This window comes from Myotis davidii, unplaced genomic scaffold (assembly GCF_000327345.1).
Source record: "Myotis davidii unplaced genomic scaffold, ASM32734v1 scaffold207, whole genome shotgun sequence".
Taxonomy (NCBI): Eukaryota; Metazoa; Chordata; class Mammalia; order Chiroptera; family Vespertilionidae; genus Myotis; species Myotis davidii.
The window spans coordinates 1,566,076-1,582,338 of record NW_006298349.1 but is presented as its reverse complement, the minus strand read 5'-3'; the positions used below and the strand labels follow the sequence as shown (position 1 = coordinate 1,582,338).

The following is a 16,263-nucleotide window of genomic DNA, read 5'->3' as shown; positions in this document are numbered from 1 at the left end:
GCCACGGCCAGCTTGGTGTAGACCTCACGCGGCTGGGCAGCGCCAGGGGACTCGGGTGCCTTTCTCTGGCGGACACCGCTGCAGCGCGCCCCCTCCCTGCCTGGAGCTCAGGCAGCACCCCGTGCTGGGCTCTGCCTTTTCTTGAGCACCCAGACTTACGCCACTGGGGCGGGGTCTTGGTGAGGCCCACTGAGCACCAAGGCTGAGGGTGACGGCTGACCTTCTACTCGGCTGGAGGCAGGGCCGGAGGGAAGATGGGCATTTCAGTGACACAGAAGTTAGCTGTGCAGGAAGGAAAGTGCATATAAGGTAGCTTAAGAACAGGTTAAGAGCAAACTGCCACAGAGAGGGAGGAGAATGGAGCCAACCCCTGCCTGCGGCCGGCCTGCCCCGTGGGCTGACATCCATGCTGTCTGACGTGTTGCCCATGAAGAAACGGGCACATGTTCTCCTGGTTCCGGCAAGCACACAATTTTCTTGGCAAAGTTCTTTTTTGCCAAGTTCAGTTTTATTTGATTGCTGTTCTGAACCACTGTCACCGGAATTCATAGATGGGTGCGCTGTGTTCAGGAACGTGCGTTAGGTTGAGCGACTGATACCTGCAGGGAGACAAACGGAGGCAGCAGTCTCAGCATCCTGACCACCGAACAGGGATGTGTGAACACCCAACCGAGCACCCAACACGCCGCACACTCGCATGGGATGCAAACCCACCTCAGACTTCAGGCGAGCGAGGCGTGATTTACTTCTATTCCGTTACTATTCCTCCTGAGTTACGCATAGAATAAGACGTTTAGGCCTCCTGCTCTAATCATGAAGCAATGCTAGTGGGTCTTATAAAAGGAGAGGCTGTGTAGCTTTGCGAGAAGACAGACTGGAGTCCTGCCTCTCTCCCTGCCGCTCATCCTGCCTCTCGTGGACGTCCAGCACCTCAGCTCCTTCTAGAAGGCCAGGCTATGATGTCCTCTGAGCTCCTGGGAACACAGGCACACCCCACTCCCTGGAACCCAAAGAGAGCACGGGAAAGAAAACTTCACCATCTACTTTCATTCTCTCGCTCCCCAGACATGGCTGTTGGACACTGAGAGCCTCAGAGAGCTCCATGGTGGCGTGTGTTTCCCTGTGGGCAGGTGCGCCTGGGGCCCAGCAGGCAAAGGAGAAAGAGGCCAGGACCACACGGCGGGAGGACCCCCAGGGCGGTTAGAGTGCTGGTGTGGTGCTAGCTCTCCCTGACTTGTTTCACACAGAGAGGAGGAGCACAGCAAGAAACAGTTTATTTCTTACCCAGAAAATCATCAAGAAAGGATTATGCATTGGCCATCAGAGGGTACTATAATCATAAGACATCAAAACAAGTATTGCTAAGGATATGGAGAAAGTAGAAAAATTGTGACCAGCATGCATTGCTGATGGGAAATGCAAAATAGTGTAGCTGCTGTGGAAAATGGCACAGCTGCTTTTTGGTGGCTCCTCAGAAAGTTAAAAATAGAATTACCAAATGACCCAGCAACTCTCCTCCTAGGTGTGTGCCCAAAGGAATTGAAAGCAAGAACTCAAACAGATACTTGTGCATCCATGTTCAGAGCAGAATTAGTCACCGTGGCCAAAGGTGAAAGCAGCACAAGTGTCTATCGAGGGATGAATAGACAAACAAATGTGGTCTATATCCTTACAACGAAAAACCACTCACAATACATATGAAGTACTAATATACGCTACAGAGTGGCTGAACCTCCAGGCCTTTACGCTAAGTGAAAGAAGCCAGGTGCAAAGGCCACACAGTGTCTGATCCCACTTCTATAAAATACCGAGAACAGGCAAATCTATAGAAACAGAAAGCAGGTCAGTGGTTGCCCGGGGTGGGATGGGATGGGGTGTTGGACTGATAGCTGAGGGAGCACAGGGTTTCTTCCTGTGGTGATACAAATGTTCTAAAATTGATGGTGGTGATGGTTGCACAACTCTTAATATACTAAAGGCCACTCACTGCACTGTATGCTTTATGATTTATATCTCAATAAAGCTATTATTTGAAAAAGAATAATGAAAAGTTTTAAAAACTCCTTTTGAAAACAATTTATTGAAATCCTAATAACTGTGGCTCTCAGAGGAGCTGGGACCACCCTGAGCCCAAGTGCACTGAATAAGATAGTTGAGTCAACCCAGGGTAGGGTCACTCACAAGTCACCAAAGTGTGAAAATTTTGAAAGGAAATAAGGTCATTCTATATTCAGAGAAGAAATCAGGTATTTTATGAAATGGTTCGCCCTTCAGGTATAACAAGATGCTTAAAAAGCAGCAAGGAGGCAGGAGAGTCCTCAAAAAGGTGTCAATAACGAGCACCTGCAGTGGCATTGGGTCGTTTACCTCAAACCAAACACAGGGCAGGACTGTCAACTCCCACAGGCCCCTCGGTCACCAGGCTAAAATCAAGTGCACAGGGACCTGCAAATTCCTGTGACCAGGAATGTGACCAACAAAATGAAAAAGACTGCTGACAGCAAAATTCAGCCTGCAGCTGGATCTGACATTTCAGTTGCTGGTTAAATTTGGGAGGAAGAAGTACAAACCCAACAAGACTGAGATACACACTGCTGAACACACAGTAGTGCCGGCACGCACTGAGTGCTTTTACCGCGTGCTGTTTCCGGCCCATTCACTCAGCTCTGTGGATGGGGATGAGCGCTAGTCCAAGCAGCTGAGACCATCTAAGGAGGCCCCCAGCATCCACACAGCATGGCATTCACGCAGACTGGCACAGGTTTCCTTTGGGATTTGGTGAGCCCAGTGAGAGCCGGGGGGGCTCGGGGCCTCCTTACCATTCTGAGCTCCTATGGTAATAGTAGCCCTCTATGGAGGCTGCCGACTTCTGGAAGCAGATGTAGTAGAACCCGGCAAAGGAAGCACCGCTGATGTCTTTGATTGTGTGGTCTGGGACCAGGAATTGTTCCTGCATGCAGATGGGGAAGGTCAGTAACAGCATCCTCCTCGCAGCTCTGGAGCCTCCTGTTAGCCATCAGACGGCTCTAAGGCTCCACCATCACATGGTCTAGCCCGGAGGTGTGTTTTCTCCCACCCACCTTGTGAACAGCATTCGTAGGCCATTCGAGCATCCTACTTACTACTACAGAAAGCTGTGTCTGGAGCTCACTAGGATCAGCACCAAGAGAAGGTGACATGGTCCACACATCTCGTAAATGAATCAATACCTATCTAATTACCTACCTTTCAGAGCTCACAGGCAGGACGACCTGCGGAGCAAGTCTGTGCTCCACTTCAGGGACTGTCACTAGTTCCTGATCGTCTCTAGAACAGTGGGTCACTTCTATGGCCTGTGGATCACTCTGAGGGCAGCTCAGTCATCAGTAGCCCTTGTAATAACCCTTTCAAAAGGTCTACACCTCATCAAAAGCAACAAGAACGTTCCTGGTCTTGGTCAGGCACTTGCAAAAGGTAAGCTTTTATCTCTGGTTGGAGCCAAGAGTGTAAAGGCTGCATCCTATTACCTACTCTTCTGGGGAGACAAGGTCAGAGGTCAGGGCCCGGGGAGGTATAAAAGCCTCTGGTGAGTCACCCTGAGAAATTATTTGCAGAAAGCACAACCATTGCTTTTTTGATCTTTCCTCAAGCTCTGAAATTGTAATTTTAAAAATTAACTTTAAAATTAGAACCATACAAGATACTTCTTTTAATGTGTTATTTAGATGGCGTATCTCCAGTAGATGGCAAACTCACGAGGGCAGGGCTCAGTACATGGCAACTCTCCTGAAAGGGTAATGATCTCCATCCCCCAAAACTATTAACTGTACAAAGTAAAGGCTAGGAATGACTACTCTCCATGTTTTGTGCATGTGAAAGCCAGCAAAATTTCATGGTAAAACAGCCGTTTCCTTTAGACTGGGGAGTAGGGCTTGGAGGGAGGTGTATGTTCACAAAGTGACTTACAAACTTGCTCCATGGTTTTGCTGTCCTATGGCCATAACGCAGCAGTTACCATGCTACCAAAGCAGAGAGCACATGTGACTTCTCTGCCCAAAGCCAATCCACAGAGTCCACCCCCCGGCAGAGTTCTCGGGCTGGTGAGTGGAAAACCTGAATTCCATTCCTGGTCCCTCATTTCCTGAGCTGGAGGGAACCAGCGGAGCTGAACTGCGCTGGGTGAGCCCTGCACAAGCCATGGTGACGGAGCAGTCACTGACATGGCATGCCAGCCCATGGCTGAGAAGAGGGGATGGACAATGACTACATTTAAGGAGCATTAGGCTCTCCCCTGAACCCACAGAACACTAAGGTTGATTCAACTTGAAGTGCCCCAGGGATTCCTGGGGGGAGAAAGGAGGGAGAGGACATGAACATCAGTTTCGGGGTGCATTCACTGCTACACTGCACAGCTTAACCAGAGCATACCCGTGCGGTGACAGCTGTGAACCGGTGTGCCTCGGAGCTGTGCCTGCCTCTCATGAGTGTGTAGAGACCCGGCCAAGAAGACAAAACTGTAACAAGCACTGGACACGGGAGCAGATGGGGGTTCCCTACAGGAGCCGCACAGTCGGAGAGCCGCCTGCAGGGGCTTACCTTCCACCGCATGAAGACATAATCCCCATTCTTCAGCTCTTCATAATCAAAGTCATCTGAATTAAAGGATTTTGCATACTGATAAAAAGCCAGGAACTTGCCCTGAAAGCAAACACGAGAGGAAGAGACTAGGGTGAGAGGAGGCTGGGGTCAGGGCTGCCCTCCTGCCAGGTGCAATCGCCCTCTCAAGGGCCCCACAGCAGGTAGTGGCACCGCCAAGAGCAGCGGCGGCTGAGCACTGGGAGAGGAGTCTTTGGTCGCTCCACTGATCAGGCCTGGCCTCTGGACGGAACCGGCATAGCCCGCTCAGGGACCTCGGCCTGAGGAAGCGGCAGGATGGAAGCACACAACCCAGGAGCCTGTTCCCAGAACACATCACTGCAGACAAAGCCGGAAGCAGAGGAAAGATCTCTGCAGCCTGAGGCAGGCAGGCAACCAGGAGAGGCCTGGCCGACGCGTGCACAGAGGCTGGATAGGGCAGTGTATGGTTAAGTTTAAAAAAAGGAGACTAAAATAGGTTACAAAACTGTATCTTATGATCTCAGTTTTATAAAAAAAAGAGATTCAGGAAAAGGTTCATACCTGTTTTAGCTTTAGGTATTGTCCTCATAGACAATTTTTTCCCCTTTTGCTTTTCCATTTTTTCAAATATTTTAAAAACAAAAATGTATAGATTCTCCAAGAAAACATCTTAAAAAATGAGAATATAGAGATATTAACCCTTTGCGGTCCAATTTTATTTTTGGAATTCCAACAGTCTGGTCCAAATGAATTGACGGGATTGAATGTTGAACTGGTCTGCGGTGTCGACCTCAGCCTCGACGTTGGACCTGCTCCTAGCACCTGGTCTGTCGAGTCAGCCTCCACATCGGACCGAAAAGGGTTAAGTCACAGAGTTTGTTACACAGATGAAGTATATGGAACCGTGACTTTGTAGTCCCATTGTAATACCAACTTAAAATACCGCTCAGGAAAATCTGAGGGTGCAATACAATGTTTCTGATTCCAGGTCACAATGGAAAAAGGATGAGGGGTGAGGTTTATCAGACACTATTAATCCCTGACAAACAAAGGCACAACATAGGCCTCTGGGAGTGCTCTGCGGGGCCTGAGAGTTCTCGTGGGTTGGGAAAGCCACGGGAAACGCTGTGGGCTGCAGCCTGTAGGTCCCGCCATCATCTTCCCGTGCCTAGCACACCCGTGCTAGGGTGGCCTTCTCCATCCCTCTTTCACCCAAAATGTTTCAAGCTAGCCTAACAGAGGCTGGAGTCCCAGATGCTTTCCAAGATCCTAATGGGAAGGCAATGGGGAATAAGAGCTGCTTTGCTGGTATTTAATGTGCAACCAATCCGGCCTAAAACTAAGGCTTCCCTGGGTCCCAAAGACCTTGCTTTCCGCAGAACCAATCTGAGATGGAAAACGAAGCTGAATGGGAGACAAACTGTGGTTCATGACAAGGAAGAATTCTGCCACTGCGCTGCCCAGGAGAGGAAGGGGCCCCCTCACAAGGTGGCATGCTGTACACAAAGAGCCAGCATGGGGCGGGGGGACCAGGTGGTGCCAAAGAGCCCTCCAACACTTCTTTCTGACACTGGCACCATTGGCTCCCAACCTTTTGGATACTCAAATCTTGTTCATTTTCTCATATTATAGAGAAATGAATGACTAACCCAGACGAGGGTCTGCAGTAAGAGTCTTTGGCAAGGCCGGTTGGGCCAGATTCAGGAGAGAGTCTTAGAATCTTCCTTACCAACACAAGCAGTCATTTCTGGTTGGCTTAGAGGGTGAACACAACAGACTTGCTCAGTGTTAACCCAAAATTCATCGTTGCCATGGTCAACTAAGCCAAAAGCCTAAGACAACAGGCTGAGAAATGGATGTGTGTGACAACTGAAGGAAAGACTTGGGGACAGGAACTCTACGCTGCTCACTGCTGCTGAATGGAGCATGACGCCCTGGCTGGTTTGGCTCAGAGGACAGAGCCTCAGCCTGTGGACTGAAGGGTCCCGGTTTCGATTCCAGTCAAAGGCACAGGCCTGGGATGCGGGCTCGATCCCCAGTAGGGGTCGTGCAGGAGGCAGCCGATCCATGATTCTCTCTCACCATTGATGTTTCTATCTGTCTTTCCCTCTCCCTTCCTCTCTAAAATCAATAAAACTTTAATAAAAATAAAAAGAGCGAGAGCATGTCCACAGCTGACAGCTGCAGGGCGGAGACTGTGCCTGTCTGCCAGGAGCTGGGTGAGAAGAGCCCCCTGTGGTGTGGCCAAGGGTAGGAGCAGCTGTTCAGGAACTGCATTTCCACCTCACCCCCTGAGTCAGAGGCCATCACTGTACCTTTCACAGGATTCCCCCCAAGGACAGCAGGTGAGAAAGGAACCGTGGACAGGAAGGTGGACAAACGGAAAGGACAGGGAGACGTGATAAGACCCTGAGCACCATGTTTCTGGACTCTCCTTGGTGGCCCAGGGCAATCAGAGACTGACTCACCCAATGTTTCCGATCAACATCTTCATCCGCATCCCACTTTCGAGTTAAGAAAGGGTGTTTTTGGCTGATTATTTCTCCTTCAAAGAAGGTCGTAAGGGTTGGGTACTCCTATAGTCAAAACCCAAACATCAAAAACAAGATGTCAAACAGGAATTTTAACCTTTACAAAGGAAAATTAGCCTCAATTTCACTTCTTCCCCGTACTTCCAATAAAATGATCCCACCGCTAACCAACAATAAGCAGAGTTCGGCTGGCGGTGCCGATGCTGTGGACACCGGAATGGAGGGGCCGAGGTGGGGAGCCCCGGGCTTCGGGCTTGGCCGGACCAGAGAGCCCTTCTGTGACTCCCCTTACGTGTTGATTGCTCAACAAGGAATCTGGACGATTCTCACAAGTGAGTTCTGAATACTCCAGCGGACAAAGATGGTAACTAAGTAGACTGCACTTTCCAAGGAAAACACCCAAAGAGCCTCCAAAATTAGAGCCTTCACAGCTGTCTCCCTCAAGCTGAGACCTCGCCCACTGGTTCAGTGTTTTGTCCCTTTTATGCCAATTCTTCAATTTTCTAGGGGTGAATTTTTTTGTAGAATACCTTGATATACTAGATACATTTAATTCTATCATCATATAAACAAAGACGATTTATACTAGGAAATATATGTAAATTAGGTCTGCAGTGGAAAATCACAACCAGAAAACAATTCTGCTGGAAAAAATAAGTAAGTGGTGTCCCTGCCCGAGTGCTTAGATGCTCCTGCTCATTTTGCTGCTATTGTTCACTGGCTAATGAGGCACCAAATCGATGGAATAAAAAGTGACACAGTAAAAAGCCTACCATTTCTCTGCATTTGTAAAAAACCCACCCACCCACGCCTCTGCCCAGCCTGTTGGCCACTGTTTCTCGGGAGCCTGGTGGTGACGTAGCTCTGCAAACCAGTTCACAGCCCCCTCCCGGGACCAGAGGTCCTGCTTTCTTCTTCAGACCCCATGTGGGACCCTCTGGCTCTGCAGCAAACACCCATACAGATTTAAAGTAAATCTGTTCTGACGGCTTTGCCTCTTCTCCCAGCTCGACTTGCCACACGGCGCAGGACCGTCCTGAGATGCTCCCCACAGCCCCTGTGGTGGCCGGGAGACGGCATCGCCGCCACACTGCCACGGCTGCGGCCTGCTGCACGGCATACTGTCCTCAGCAGTCAACTTCCAAAAAGCAGACATTTAACACCCCCAAGCCACAACGCCCTTACCCAACCATGCTGCTGGGTTCTCCATGCAGATATTTATATAAACAGAGTGAAGAAAGAAAACGGAATAAATGGAAACCTCATTTTAAAGGTAAAACCTAAATTACACTAATCTGTTTTAGCAAAGAATACTAAGGAGAAAAAGTTAGCATCTGACTTGAGATGTTAAACTAAGCTATATAATAAATAATAATACAAGAAGAAACTCTGAAGCCTGGCTGGGTGGCTCAGTTGGTTGATCATTGTCCCATGCACTGAAAGGTCATCGGTTGATTCCCAGTCACGGCACATACCTGGGTTGCGGGTTCGATTCCTGGTCGCATTATGTACAGGAGGCAGCCGATCAATGTTTCTCTCTCACATCAATGTTTTTTTCTCTCTCCCTCTAAAAATCATTAAAACATATTAAAAAAAAGAATAAACTGTGTTTTGCATACTCATAACTTTAATTTTCTGAGTTTCAAACTTTAATATATTTTTTTAAACTTCCTTAGAAGAGACAGAAAAAAATGATAAAGTGGTCCTACTTAATGCAAAAAATTTTCATATGGTTCAAATTACATTTTCCTAATGAATGCTTCTGCACTGACTTCTCCCTAAAATACTTTAGGCAGTATATCAGGACTATAAGGTACCCCAAAACTCATAGAAGTAAATAAAATACATAGTGAATGACAACATGTACAGAAGTTACCAAAAATATCTCTTAGTGCAGGAACAGGAAACGCAAGCACCTGAATACAGCCAAATTGGTGGTAATTCATAGAGCCAAAGAACAACTGTCAGCAGAAGGAAAGCAGGAATATCAGAAAACCGGTCAGAGTGGCAGAGCCAGCACCAACCCCGACCCTCCGAGCAGGTGCCTGCTTCTTGTGGTGGGTGGGTGGTGGCCAGACAGTAAGTTCTACAACCGACCCCGCTCACTGATTCCAGGCTCACCCAACAGTCTGCTGACAGGTCTGGCTTTCCATGTAGACCCACCCACCTTCTGGGGAATCAACATTCAACTAGCCAGTAAGTCAAAGGGAAACTCCAGAACTTGCATGTGCCTCCTTGGTAAGTACACGGACCAGCACTGTCACATACGGTCTCTATGAGGGTTGTCAGTGTGACCGCTCCCCTGGTTGCTGAACATGCATGGGCCTGATGTGTGTAAACCAGCAACGTCACACATGGTCTCTACGAGGATGGTCAGTGTGACCGCTCCCCTGGTTCCTGAACATGCATGGGCCTGATGTGTGTAAACCAGCGCTGTCACACATGGTCTCTGCGAGGGTGGTCAGTGCGATCTCTCCCCCTTTGCCCAGTGAGTTTAGCACCACCTCAGTGGGAGCTTCCTAGCCTTCCAACCTGGTCTAGTGAATGAACGAAGTGTCTGAGTGACTCCCCCAGTGTGGCTCGTCCTGGCCTGTGCCAGCTGCCTGCCAGCTGCCTCCCCAGGGACGATCCTTCTCCCTACTGCTGAGTCAGAGTTGCAAAGAGAATGTTATTTGACACCCATTCTGCACAATTCTGGGGTTTCATTTCCAGAGGTACACAACCTTTAAAGCTGTGCTTGTTTGTGAACGTGAGCTAGCAAAGAGGCAATTACCGCCAATTTAACAGTTCCATATTGTAAATACAAGGAGGGCTCTAACTAAAAACCAAGCTATTTAAATAGTTCTATTCACAGCTATAAATGGAAAAGCAAACAAAAATGGATAACTGCATTTCATAATACAGGTATAAAATATTCTAGGAATTGTCACCCTTTCTACATTTTACTAATTATCTATAGTGACTATGTATTAAATTTATAATTTTAAAGTTATTAAGACATTGCACAACACCATGCCTATAGTAAGAGCCAGTGAATAGTACATTTTAAATGGGTAAAGTGTATGGTATATAAACTGTATCTCAGTAAAGTTACTAAAAAATGTTTTGAAAAAAGGTGAATTCAAAAAAATCCTGAAATGGAGTGTGACTTAGAAACCTCTGTCTGAATGCCATTCCAGCACCATCTCTGAGTCCACCACCCGCGGGGGAAGGCCGGAAGGACCACCCAGGAGGGTGATCTCCAAGTCCCAGCCACAAAGCCGGGCTGCCCTGGGCTGGCCCCAAGGGAGGCCACCGGCAGCCTCCCTGGTGAGTGCTCACGCCTCAGAGGTGCCCCCTTCACTAGGGTTACTGTTCCTGAAAGTTCATTGCATTTCTGTACATTGTTTGGGAATTGTTAATGCTACTCTTAGCATTTCTGTGCGGCTTTCTATCACTAAAATGACTGATTTTTAGAAGCAGCAGTAAATATTCCACATTACAAACGTCCCTGGTTTCCTTCTGAAGTTAAATGTTGATGTTCTGCACTCAATTAATTTGGCTAAGAGTTGAACATACTCTGTTTACTATGTTTTCTGCTACCACAGATTCAAAGGTTAGCATCCTTCATTTTCCTATCATTTCCTATGTCTGCTTGACTGGATGCGTTTCCAAAGGGGATGAAGAGAGTACCTTTTCATCTCAATAACAAACTTCACAGGAAATTCTCAACCACACTTCTTTTTTGTTTTTTTGTTAATCCCCATCAGAGGATATTTTTTTCCATTTATTTTTAGAGAGTGGATGAGAGGGAGGGCAAGGAAGAGGAAGAGACAGAGACAGAGAGATCAGTTGTCTCCTGCATGCACCCAACCAGGGCGGGAGATTGAACTTGGAACACAGGTTCGAACCCATGGCCCTTTGATGGGAGGGCCGACACTCACACCAGCCAGGGCTTAACCAAATTCCTTCCCTCCCTCCCTCCCTCCCTCCCTCTTTCCTTTCTTTTTTTTTTAAAATATATTTTATTGATTTTTTACAGAGAGAAAGGGAGAGAGATAGAGAGTTAGAAACATCGATGGGAGAGAAACATCGATCAGCTGCCTCCTGCACATCTCCCACTAGGGATGTGCCCGCAACCCAGGTACATGCCCTTGGCCGGAATCGAACCTGGGACCTTTCAGTCCGCAGGCCGACGCTCTATCCACTGAGCCAAACCGGTTTCGGCTCTTTCCTTTCTTTTTAATATATTTTTGATTTTTTTACAGAGAGGAAGGGAGAAGGATAGAGAGTCAGAAACATTGATGAGAGAGAAACATCGATCAGTTGCCTCCTGCACACCCCCTACTCGGGATGTGCCTGTAACCAAGGTACATGCCCTTGACTGGAATTGAACCTGGGACCCTTCAGTCCGCAGGCCGACGCTCTATCCATTGAGCCAAACCGTTAGGGCTCTTTCTTTCTTTTTAATATTTTTAAAATTGATTTCAGAGAGGAAGGGAGAGTTAGAAAGAGAGAGAGAAACATCAATGATGAGAGAGAATCATTGATTGGCTGCCTCCGGCATGCCTTCCACTGGGGATGGAGCCTGAAACCGGGGCAGGTGCCCCTGACCAGAATCGATCCCAGGACTCTTCAGTCCACAGGCCGACACTATCCACTGAGTCAAACCAGCTAGGGCTCAACCAAATTTCTAATACAGAAGAGGAGAACCAGATGGCATCAAGGAGACAAACAATTGTTTTGAGACTAAGGGGTCATCACGCTTATTAGTATTCCATATTGTATTCCATTATAATCTACCACTTATGTTACATTGCTTCCTCCTCACTAGGACAAGCTCCTTGACTAGGCAAGAGCAGGTATTTTTAATTCTTACTTTATACATGAATAAACTGAAGGGAAATTAAACGTCATGGGACCAGTAAGGGACACTACGAGAAAGTCATCCAGCTCCTTTCCACAGCAGTTCCAAACCCCCTGGCATCGGGACAGTGAGAGCTGGGCAGGTGCACAGCACACGCGGCCAGGCCAAACCCAGGCCTTCACTGTGGAGTGAGGTGGCCAGTCCAGTTACCTCCTTCCTCTTCCTGTTTACTTACTAGTGGGAAAAGAAAGGATGCTCTTTCTTGCTTCCTATATTTCCAGGAGTTTCGAGGTTTACAAAGTTGGTTCAAAGAAAACACAACAGTCTACAACGATATAGAAGCTAATTTCTGTTAGGAAATGGATGACCACTTTCCATTGTTCCAGTGAACTAAGGGGTTGAAAGAACTTCAAGAACTCTCAAAGGATTGATGCTTATTTCAGAAATTGTTAAACTTACGAGGGTGATAGCTATATTCTTACTATATGTTACTTTCTCAAAAATGATAAAAATGAAATCAATAGTATTAGTCACATTGTGACTTATTTATAAACTTTAAAGATTTGTGAATCTGTATCCTTTCCAACAGGACACAAGAAGATTGCATGCTTTATGCTACTACAGTGTAACAACACTTAGAAACAGGGCACCTTAATCAAGCCTCAGAGACGAAACTGCCTGCCATTCACACTCTGGGACTGCCGAGCGCAGCCCGCTTCCTAGTCCGTGCGCGTGAGTGCTTACCTCAGTAAGGCCTTTAATCTTCAGGTACCCACAAAGGTAAGAGTTCCCCGTGTCCACATGCTGGAAAAAAGGACACACAGCCTCGTTACAAATGGAGGAGCCACCGGGAGACAAGCAGGAGTCACTTTCCAGTGATCATCCTTGAGACGAAGTCGAGGTAGGGAGACCTGCAGACCAGGGCCCACCAGTGCAACCAGGGTCAGCTGTGAGTCTTCTCCATCCACGCGAAGACTCGGATGATTCAGATGAAGCTCAACTTCATTCGGCTGAGTATCATGAGACCAAAGTCCCCTTCTGGACTAGCAGCTCGCTCCAGCCCCATCTCTGTACTGCCTTCAATTCCAGGCTCCCTTCTGACTACAGATTTTGTGCATCCCTGGCCAGTAGGCCTCCCTTTCTACCTGTACACATGGTGTCACTCCTAACCTGGGCTTCATCTGCTTTCTAATGCTTTTTTGGCCTATTTTTGCCTCCATGCTGCTCAGTCACTGGTCTAACAAGTCCACTGTATTTACATTAAGCATATCTTGCGTTATTTATGAAATGGGCAGAAGAGTCAGGGAAGGCATCTTTCAAAGACTTGTGGTATAAATTTGTTATACCCCAAATCAGAATACACTGTGCATGCCTGCTCTGCTCTCTTCATGCACAGCTGCTTGTATTTCTTGAAGAGAAGAGCCTAAAATAAACAGGAGTAACAGGTGTAGATTTTGAGGTTTAGCAGCCACCCAACAACCAATTTCCTACTTTTTCACACTGGCAGGACCCAGATCCTGTACTGGCACCAACCCTGGCCCTGCAAGACCTGCTAACCCCTGATGGCTCCAAGGCAAACATGTGCCCCAGGCCCTGTGAGCTGTCGGTTTACGGGTGAGGGACTCAGTTCTGGCCAGTGGATGTGTGCATGTCTCCTGGGTGCAGCTGGGAGATACTCTGGCTGCTGGAGAGGCTCTTTTCTCCCCCTTGTGGTGGCAGTATCTGCATGCAGTGCCCGGCCCGGGGCAGTCATCTAGATATTATGAGGAGAAACAGGCTGGGAAATGCCAAGGATGGCAGCACGGAAAGACAAAAAGAAATGGGCCCCTGAATGAGCCAATCGGGAACCAAGCCACCTCTCAATTTCTTGTGCTGTGACATAATGGGTCCCCTTTTCTCTAAGCTACTCTGAAATGGTTACTTGCAGCTGGATGCATACTAACTAGTGCATTTTACCCTAATCTATACAGAGTCATCCCGAATAGGCAGATTTTTCAGATTTTATGACAATTGGATTAATTTACAAAGTAAAATCCTGGAATTAAAGCAAAATAAAGTACAATGGTGCTGTAGCACATTGACATTTTAATGTGAAATGAGTTCTCATTTTAAGACACTAGAAAAGTTTTGTGGAATTTATCAGATTTGGGGACTCAACTACTTCCAATTACACAGTAAATCAAATACTAAGGCGATCCTCAAAAACTGTAATGAACTCACTCAGCCAGATGAGGTCAGCACCACAGCAAATGGGCTTCAGTGAAACCAAAGTGCTCCCAGTTTGGAGCTGGTGACCAAAGTATTCCATGTGAAAACTGCCAGAGCGTTTTAAATGTCCCATCTGCTGGCCCTGGATGTTACTGAAGCAGCTGATCCGCACTAATGTGGTTCTGCACAGAACTTTTATTAAAAGATACACAACTCTAACCCGAGGCCTTAAATTTCATGTATGCAATTCTCACTGAATTCAATATAGTTTGGGGTTTCACAGCTGCTGGAAGGATATCAGGTGGCAAAGATACTTGCTAATAAGATTAAAACTTAAACCACAAATTGGCTAACATTTTGCAAGGATTATCACAAGAATCAGAATTTCAATTTGCCTTTCATTCAACCATGTGTCTCTCCCATTTTGCCCAAACTGATCGTGGTGACGGGTGGTGAACTCAAATGCACCCAGTGTAGAGAGCTTTAACCAAAGGACAGGCCAGCATCTCAGTGAGAAGAGTAAGGCAAATGCTTAGCAAGGTCTCACAGCACAGTTGTACCCAACAGCTGCTTTTTAAAATATTCCTCTCACACTGACCCTGGCCCTCACTTTACTCTTGGCTTCTTAGATGGCAGGAGATAAACAACCACCACCCCAAGCAGAATCTCACGAAGTTTGAGGAACTCTTTAAACTGGAATCTCAAAAAGAGAAAGCACTCCAAAGACCACAGGCAGAGCTGAGCAACACCATCATTCGTCAGGGAAGTGCAACTCCAAACCACAATGATGATACCACTTCACACCCTCGAGGTTGGCTACAATAAGAAAGACGGACACCGGCAAGTGCTGGTGAGGATGTGGAGCCACTGCCACCCGCATACACTGCTGGTGGGAACGTAAAACGGTGCAGTCACTGGAAAGCAGTCTGGCAGTTTCTCAAAATGTTCAACAGAGTTACCATGTGACCCAGCAATTCCACTCCTAGGGATCTAGCCAAGAGAAATGAAAACACATGTCCACACAAAACCTGTAATGTATGCTCACAGCAGCATTATTCGTAACAGCCAAAAAGGGGAAACAACCCAAATGCCCCTCAACTGATCAGTGGATAAGTAAAATGTTGTATGCCCATACAATGTATTATGCAACAATAAAAAGGATTGAGGCAGACACATGCTGGGATATGGGTAAATCCTAAAAACACGCTCAGTGGAAAAAGCTAGACTCAAAAGGTCACATATTGTACAATTTCATTTACATGAAATGTCCAGAATAAGCAAATCTTAGAAAAAAATTAGTGGTTGCCTAGAGTTGGAAGGGGTTTGGGGTTTCTTTTCAAGGTGATGAAATTAGATTGCAGTGACGTATACAACTTCTGTGAATATACTAAAAGCTATTGAATTGTACGCATCAAGTGGGTGACTCTTATGCTAAGTGAATTATCCTATATAATAACTCTAATATGCAAATCGACCGAATGGCAGAACAACTGGTCACTATGATGCATGCTGACCACCAGGGGGCAGACGCTCAATGCAGGAGCTGCCCCCTGGTGGTCAGTGCGTTCCCACGGGGGGAGCGCTGCTCAGCCAGAAGCCGGGCTCGCTGCTCCTTAGCTCTGCCTTGGAGGCAGGAGGCTCCCACCAATGCCACTGTGCTCGCCAGCTGTGAGCCTGGCTTCTTATTGCAGGCGGGCAGTAAGGAGCAAGGGGTCCTGGACTGTGAGAGGGCCTAAGCCGGCAGTTGGATACCCCCGAGTGGCCCCAGACTACGAGAGGGCGCAGGCCAGGCTGAGGGACACCTCCACCCCTGCACTTCCCCCCTCAGTGCATGATATTTCGTGCACCGGGCCTCTAGTATCTAAATAAAGCTGTTGTGCCCTAGCCAGTTTGGCTCAGTAGATAAGAGTGTCAGCTCTTGGACTGAAGAGCCTCTGGTTTGATTCTGATCAGGGGCACATCTCTAGGTTGCAGGCTCGATCCCTGGTGCCCAGGTCAGGGGTGTGTGCAGGAGGCAACCAATCGATGTGTCTCTCTCATATCGATGTTTCTCTCTCTATGTCTCTCCCCTTTCTTTCCACT

General features: G+C 47.5%; 1 protein-coding gene across 1 annotated transcript in view; it reads right to left on the bottom strand.

Moving 5' to 3' along the window:
- Window positions 1–455: 455 nt before the first annotated feature.
- The window catches only part of GID4 (GID complex subunit 4 homolog), a gene marked incomplete at its 5' end in the record, with an annotated part of 18,645 nt that continues 2,837 nt past the window's right edge, over window positions 456–16,263 (bottom strand). The window contains 5 exons of the mRNA XM_015570621.1: window positions 456–599; window positions 2,820–2,950; window positions 4,576–4,677; window positions 7,065–7,172; window positions 12,718–12,777. Coding sequence (XP_015426107.1) covers window positions 536–599; window positions 2,820–2,950; window positions 4,576–4,677; window positions 7,065–7,172; window positions 12,718–12,777 — 465 coding nt within the window. The remainder of the gene's footprint in view (window positions 600–2,819; window positions 2,951–4,575; window positions 4,678–7,064; window positions 7,173–12,717; window positions 12,778–16,263) is intronic.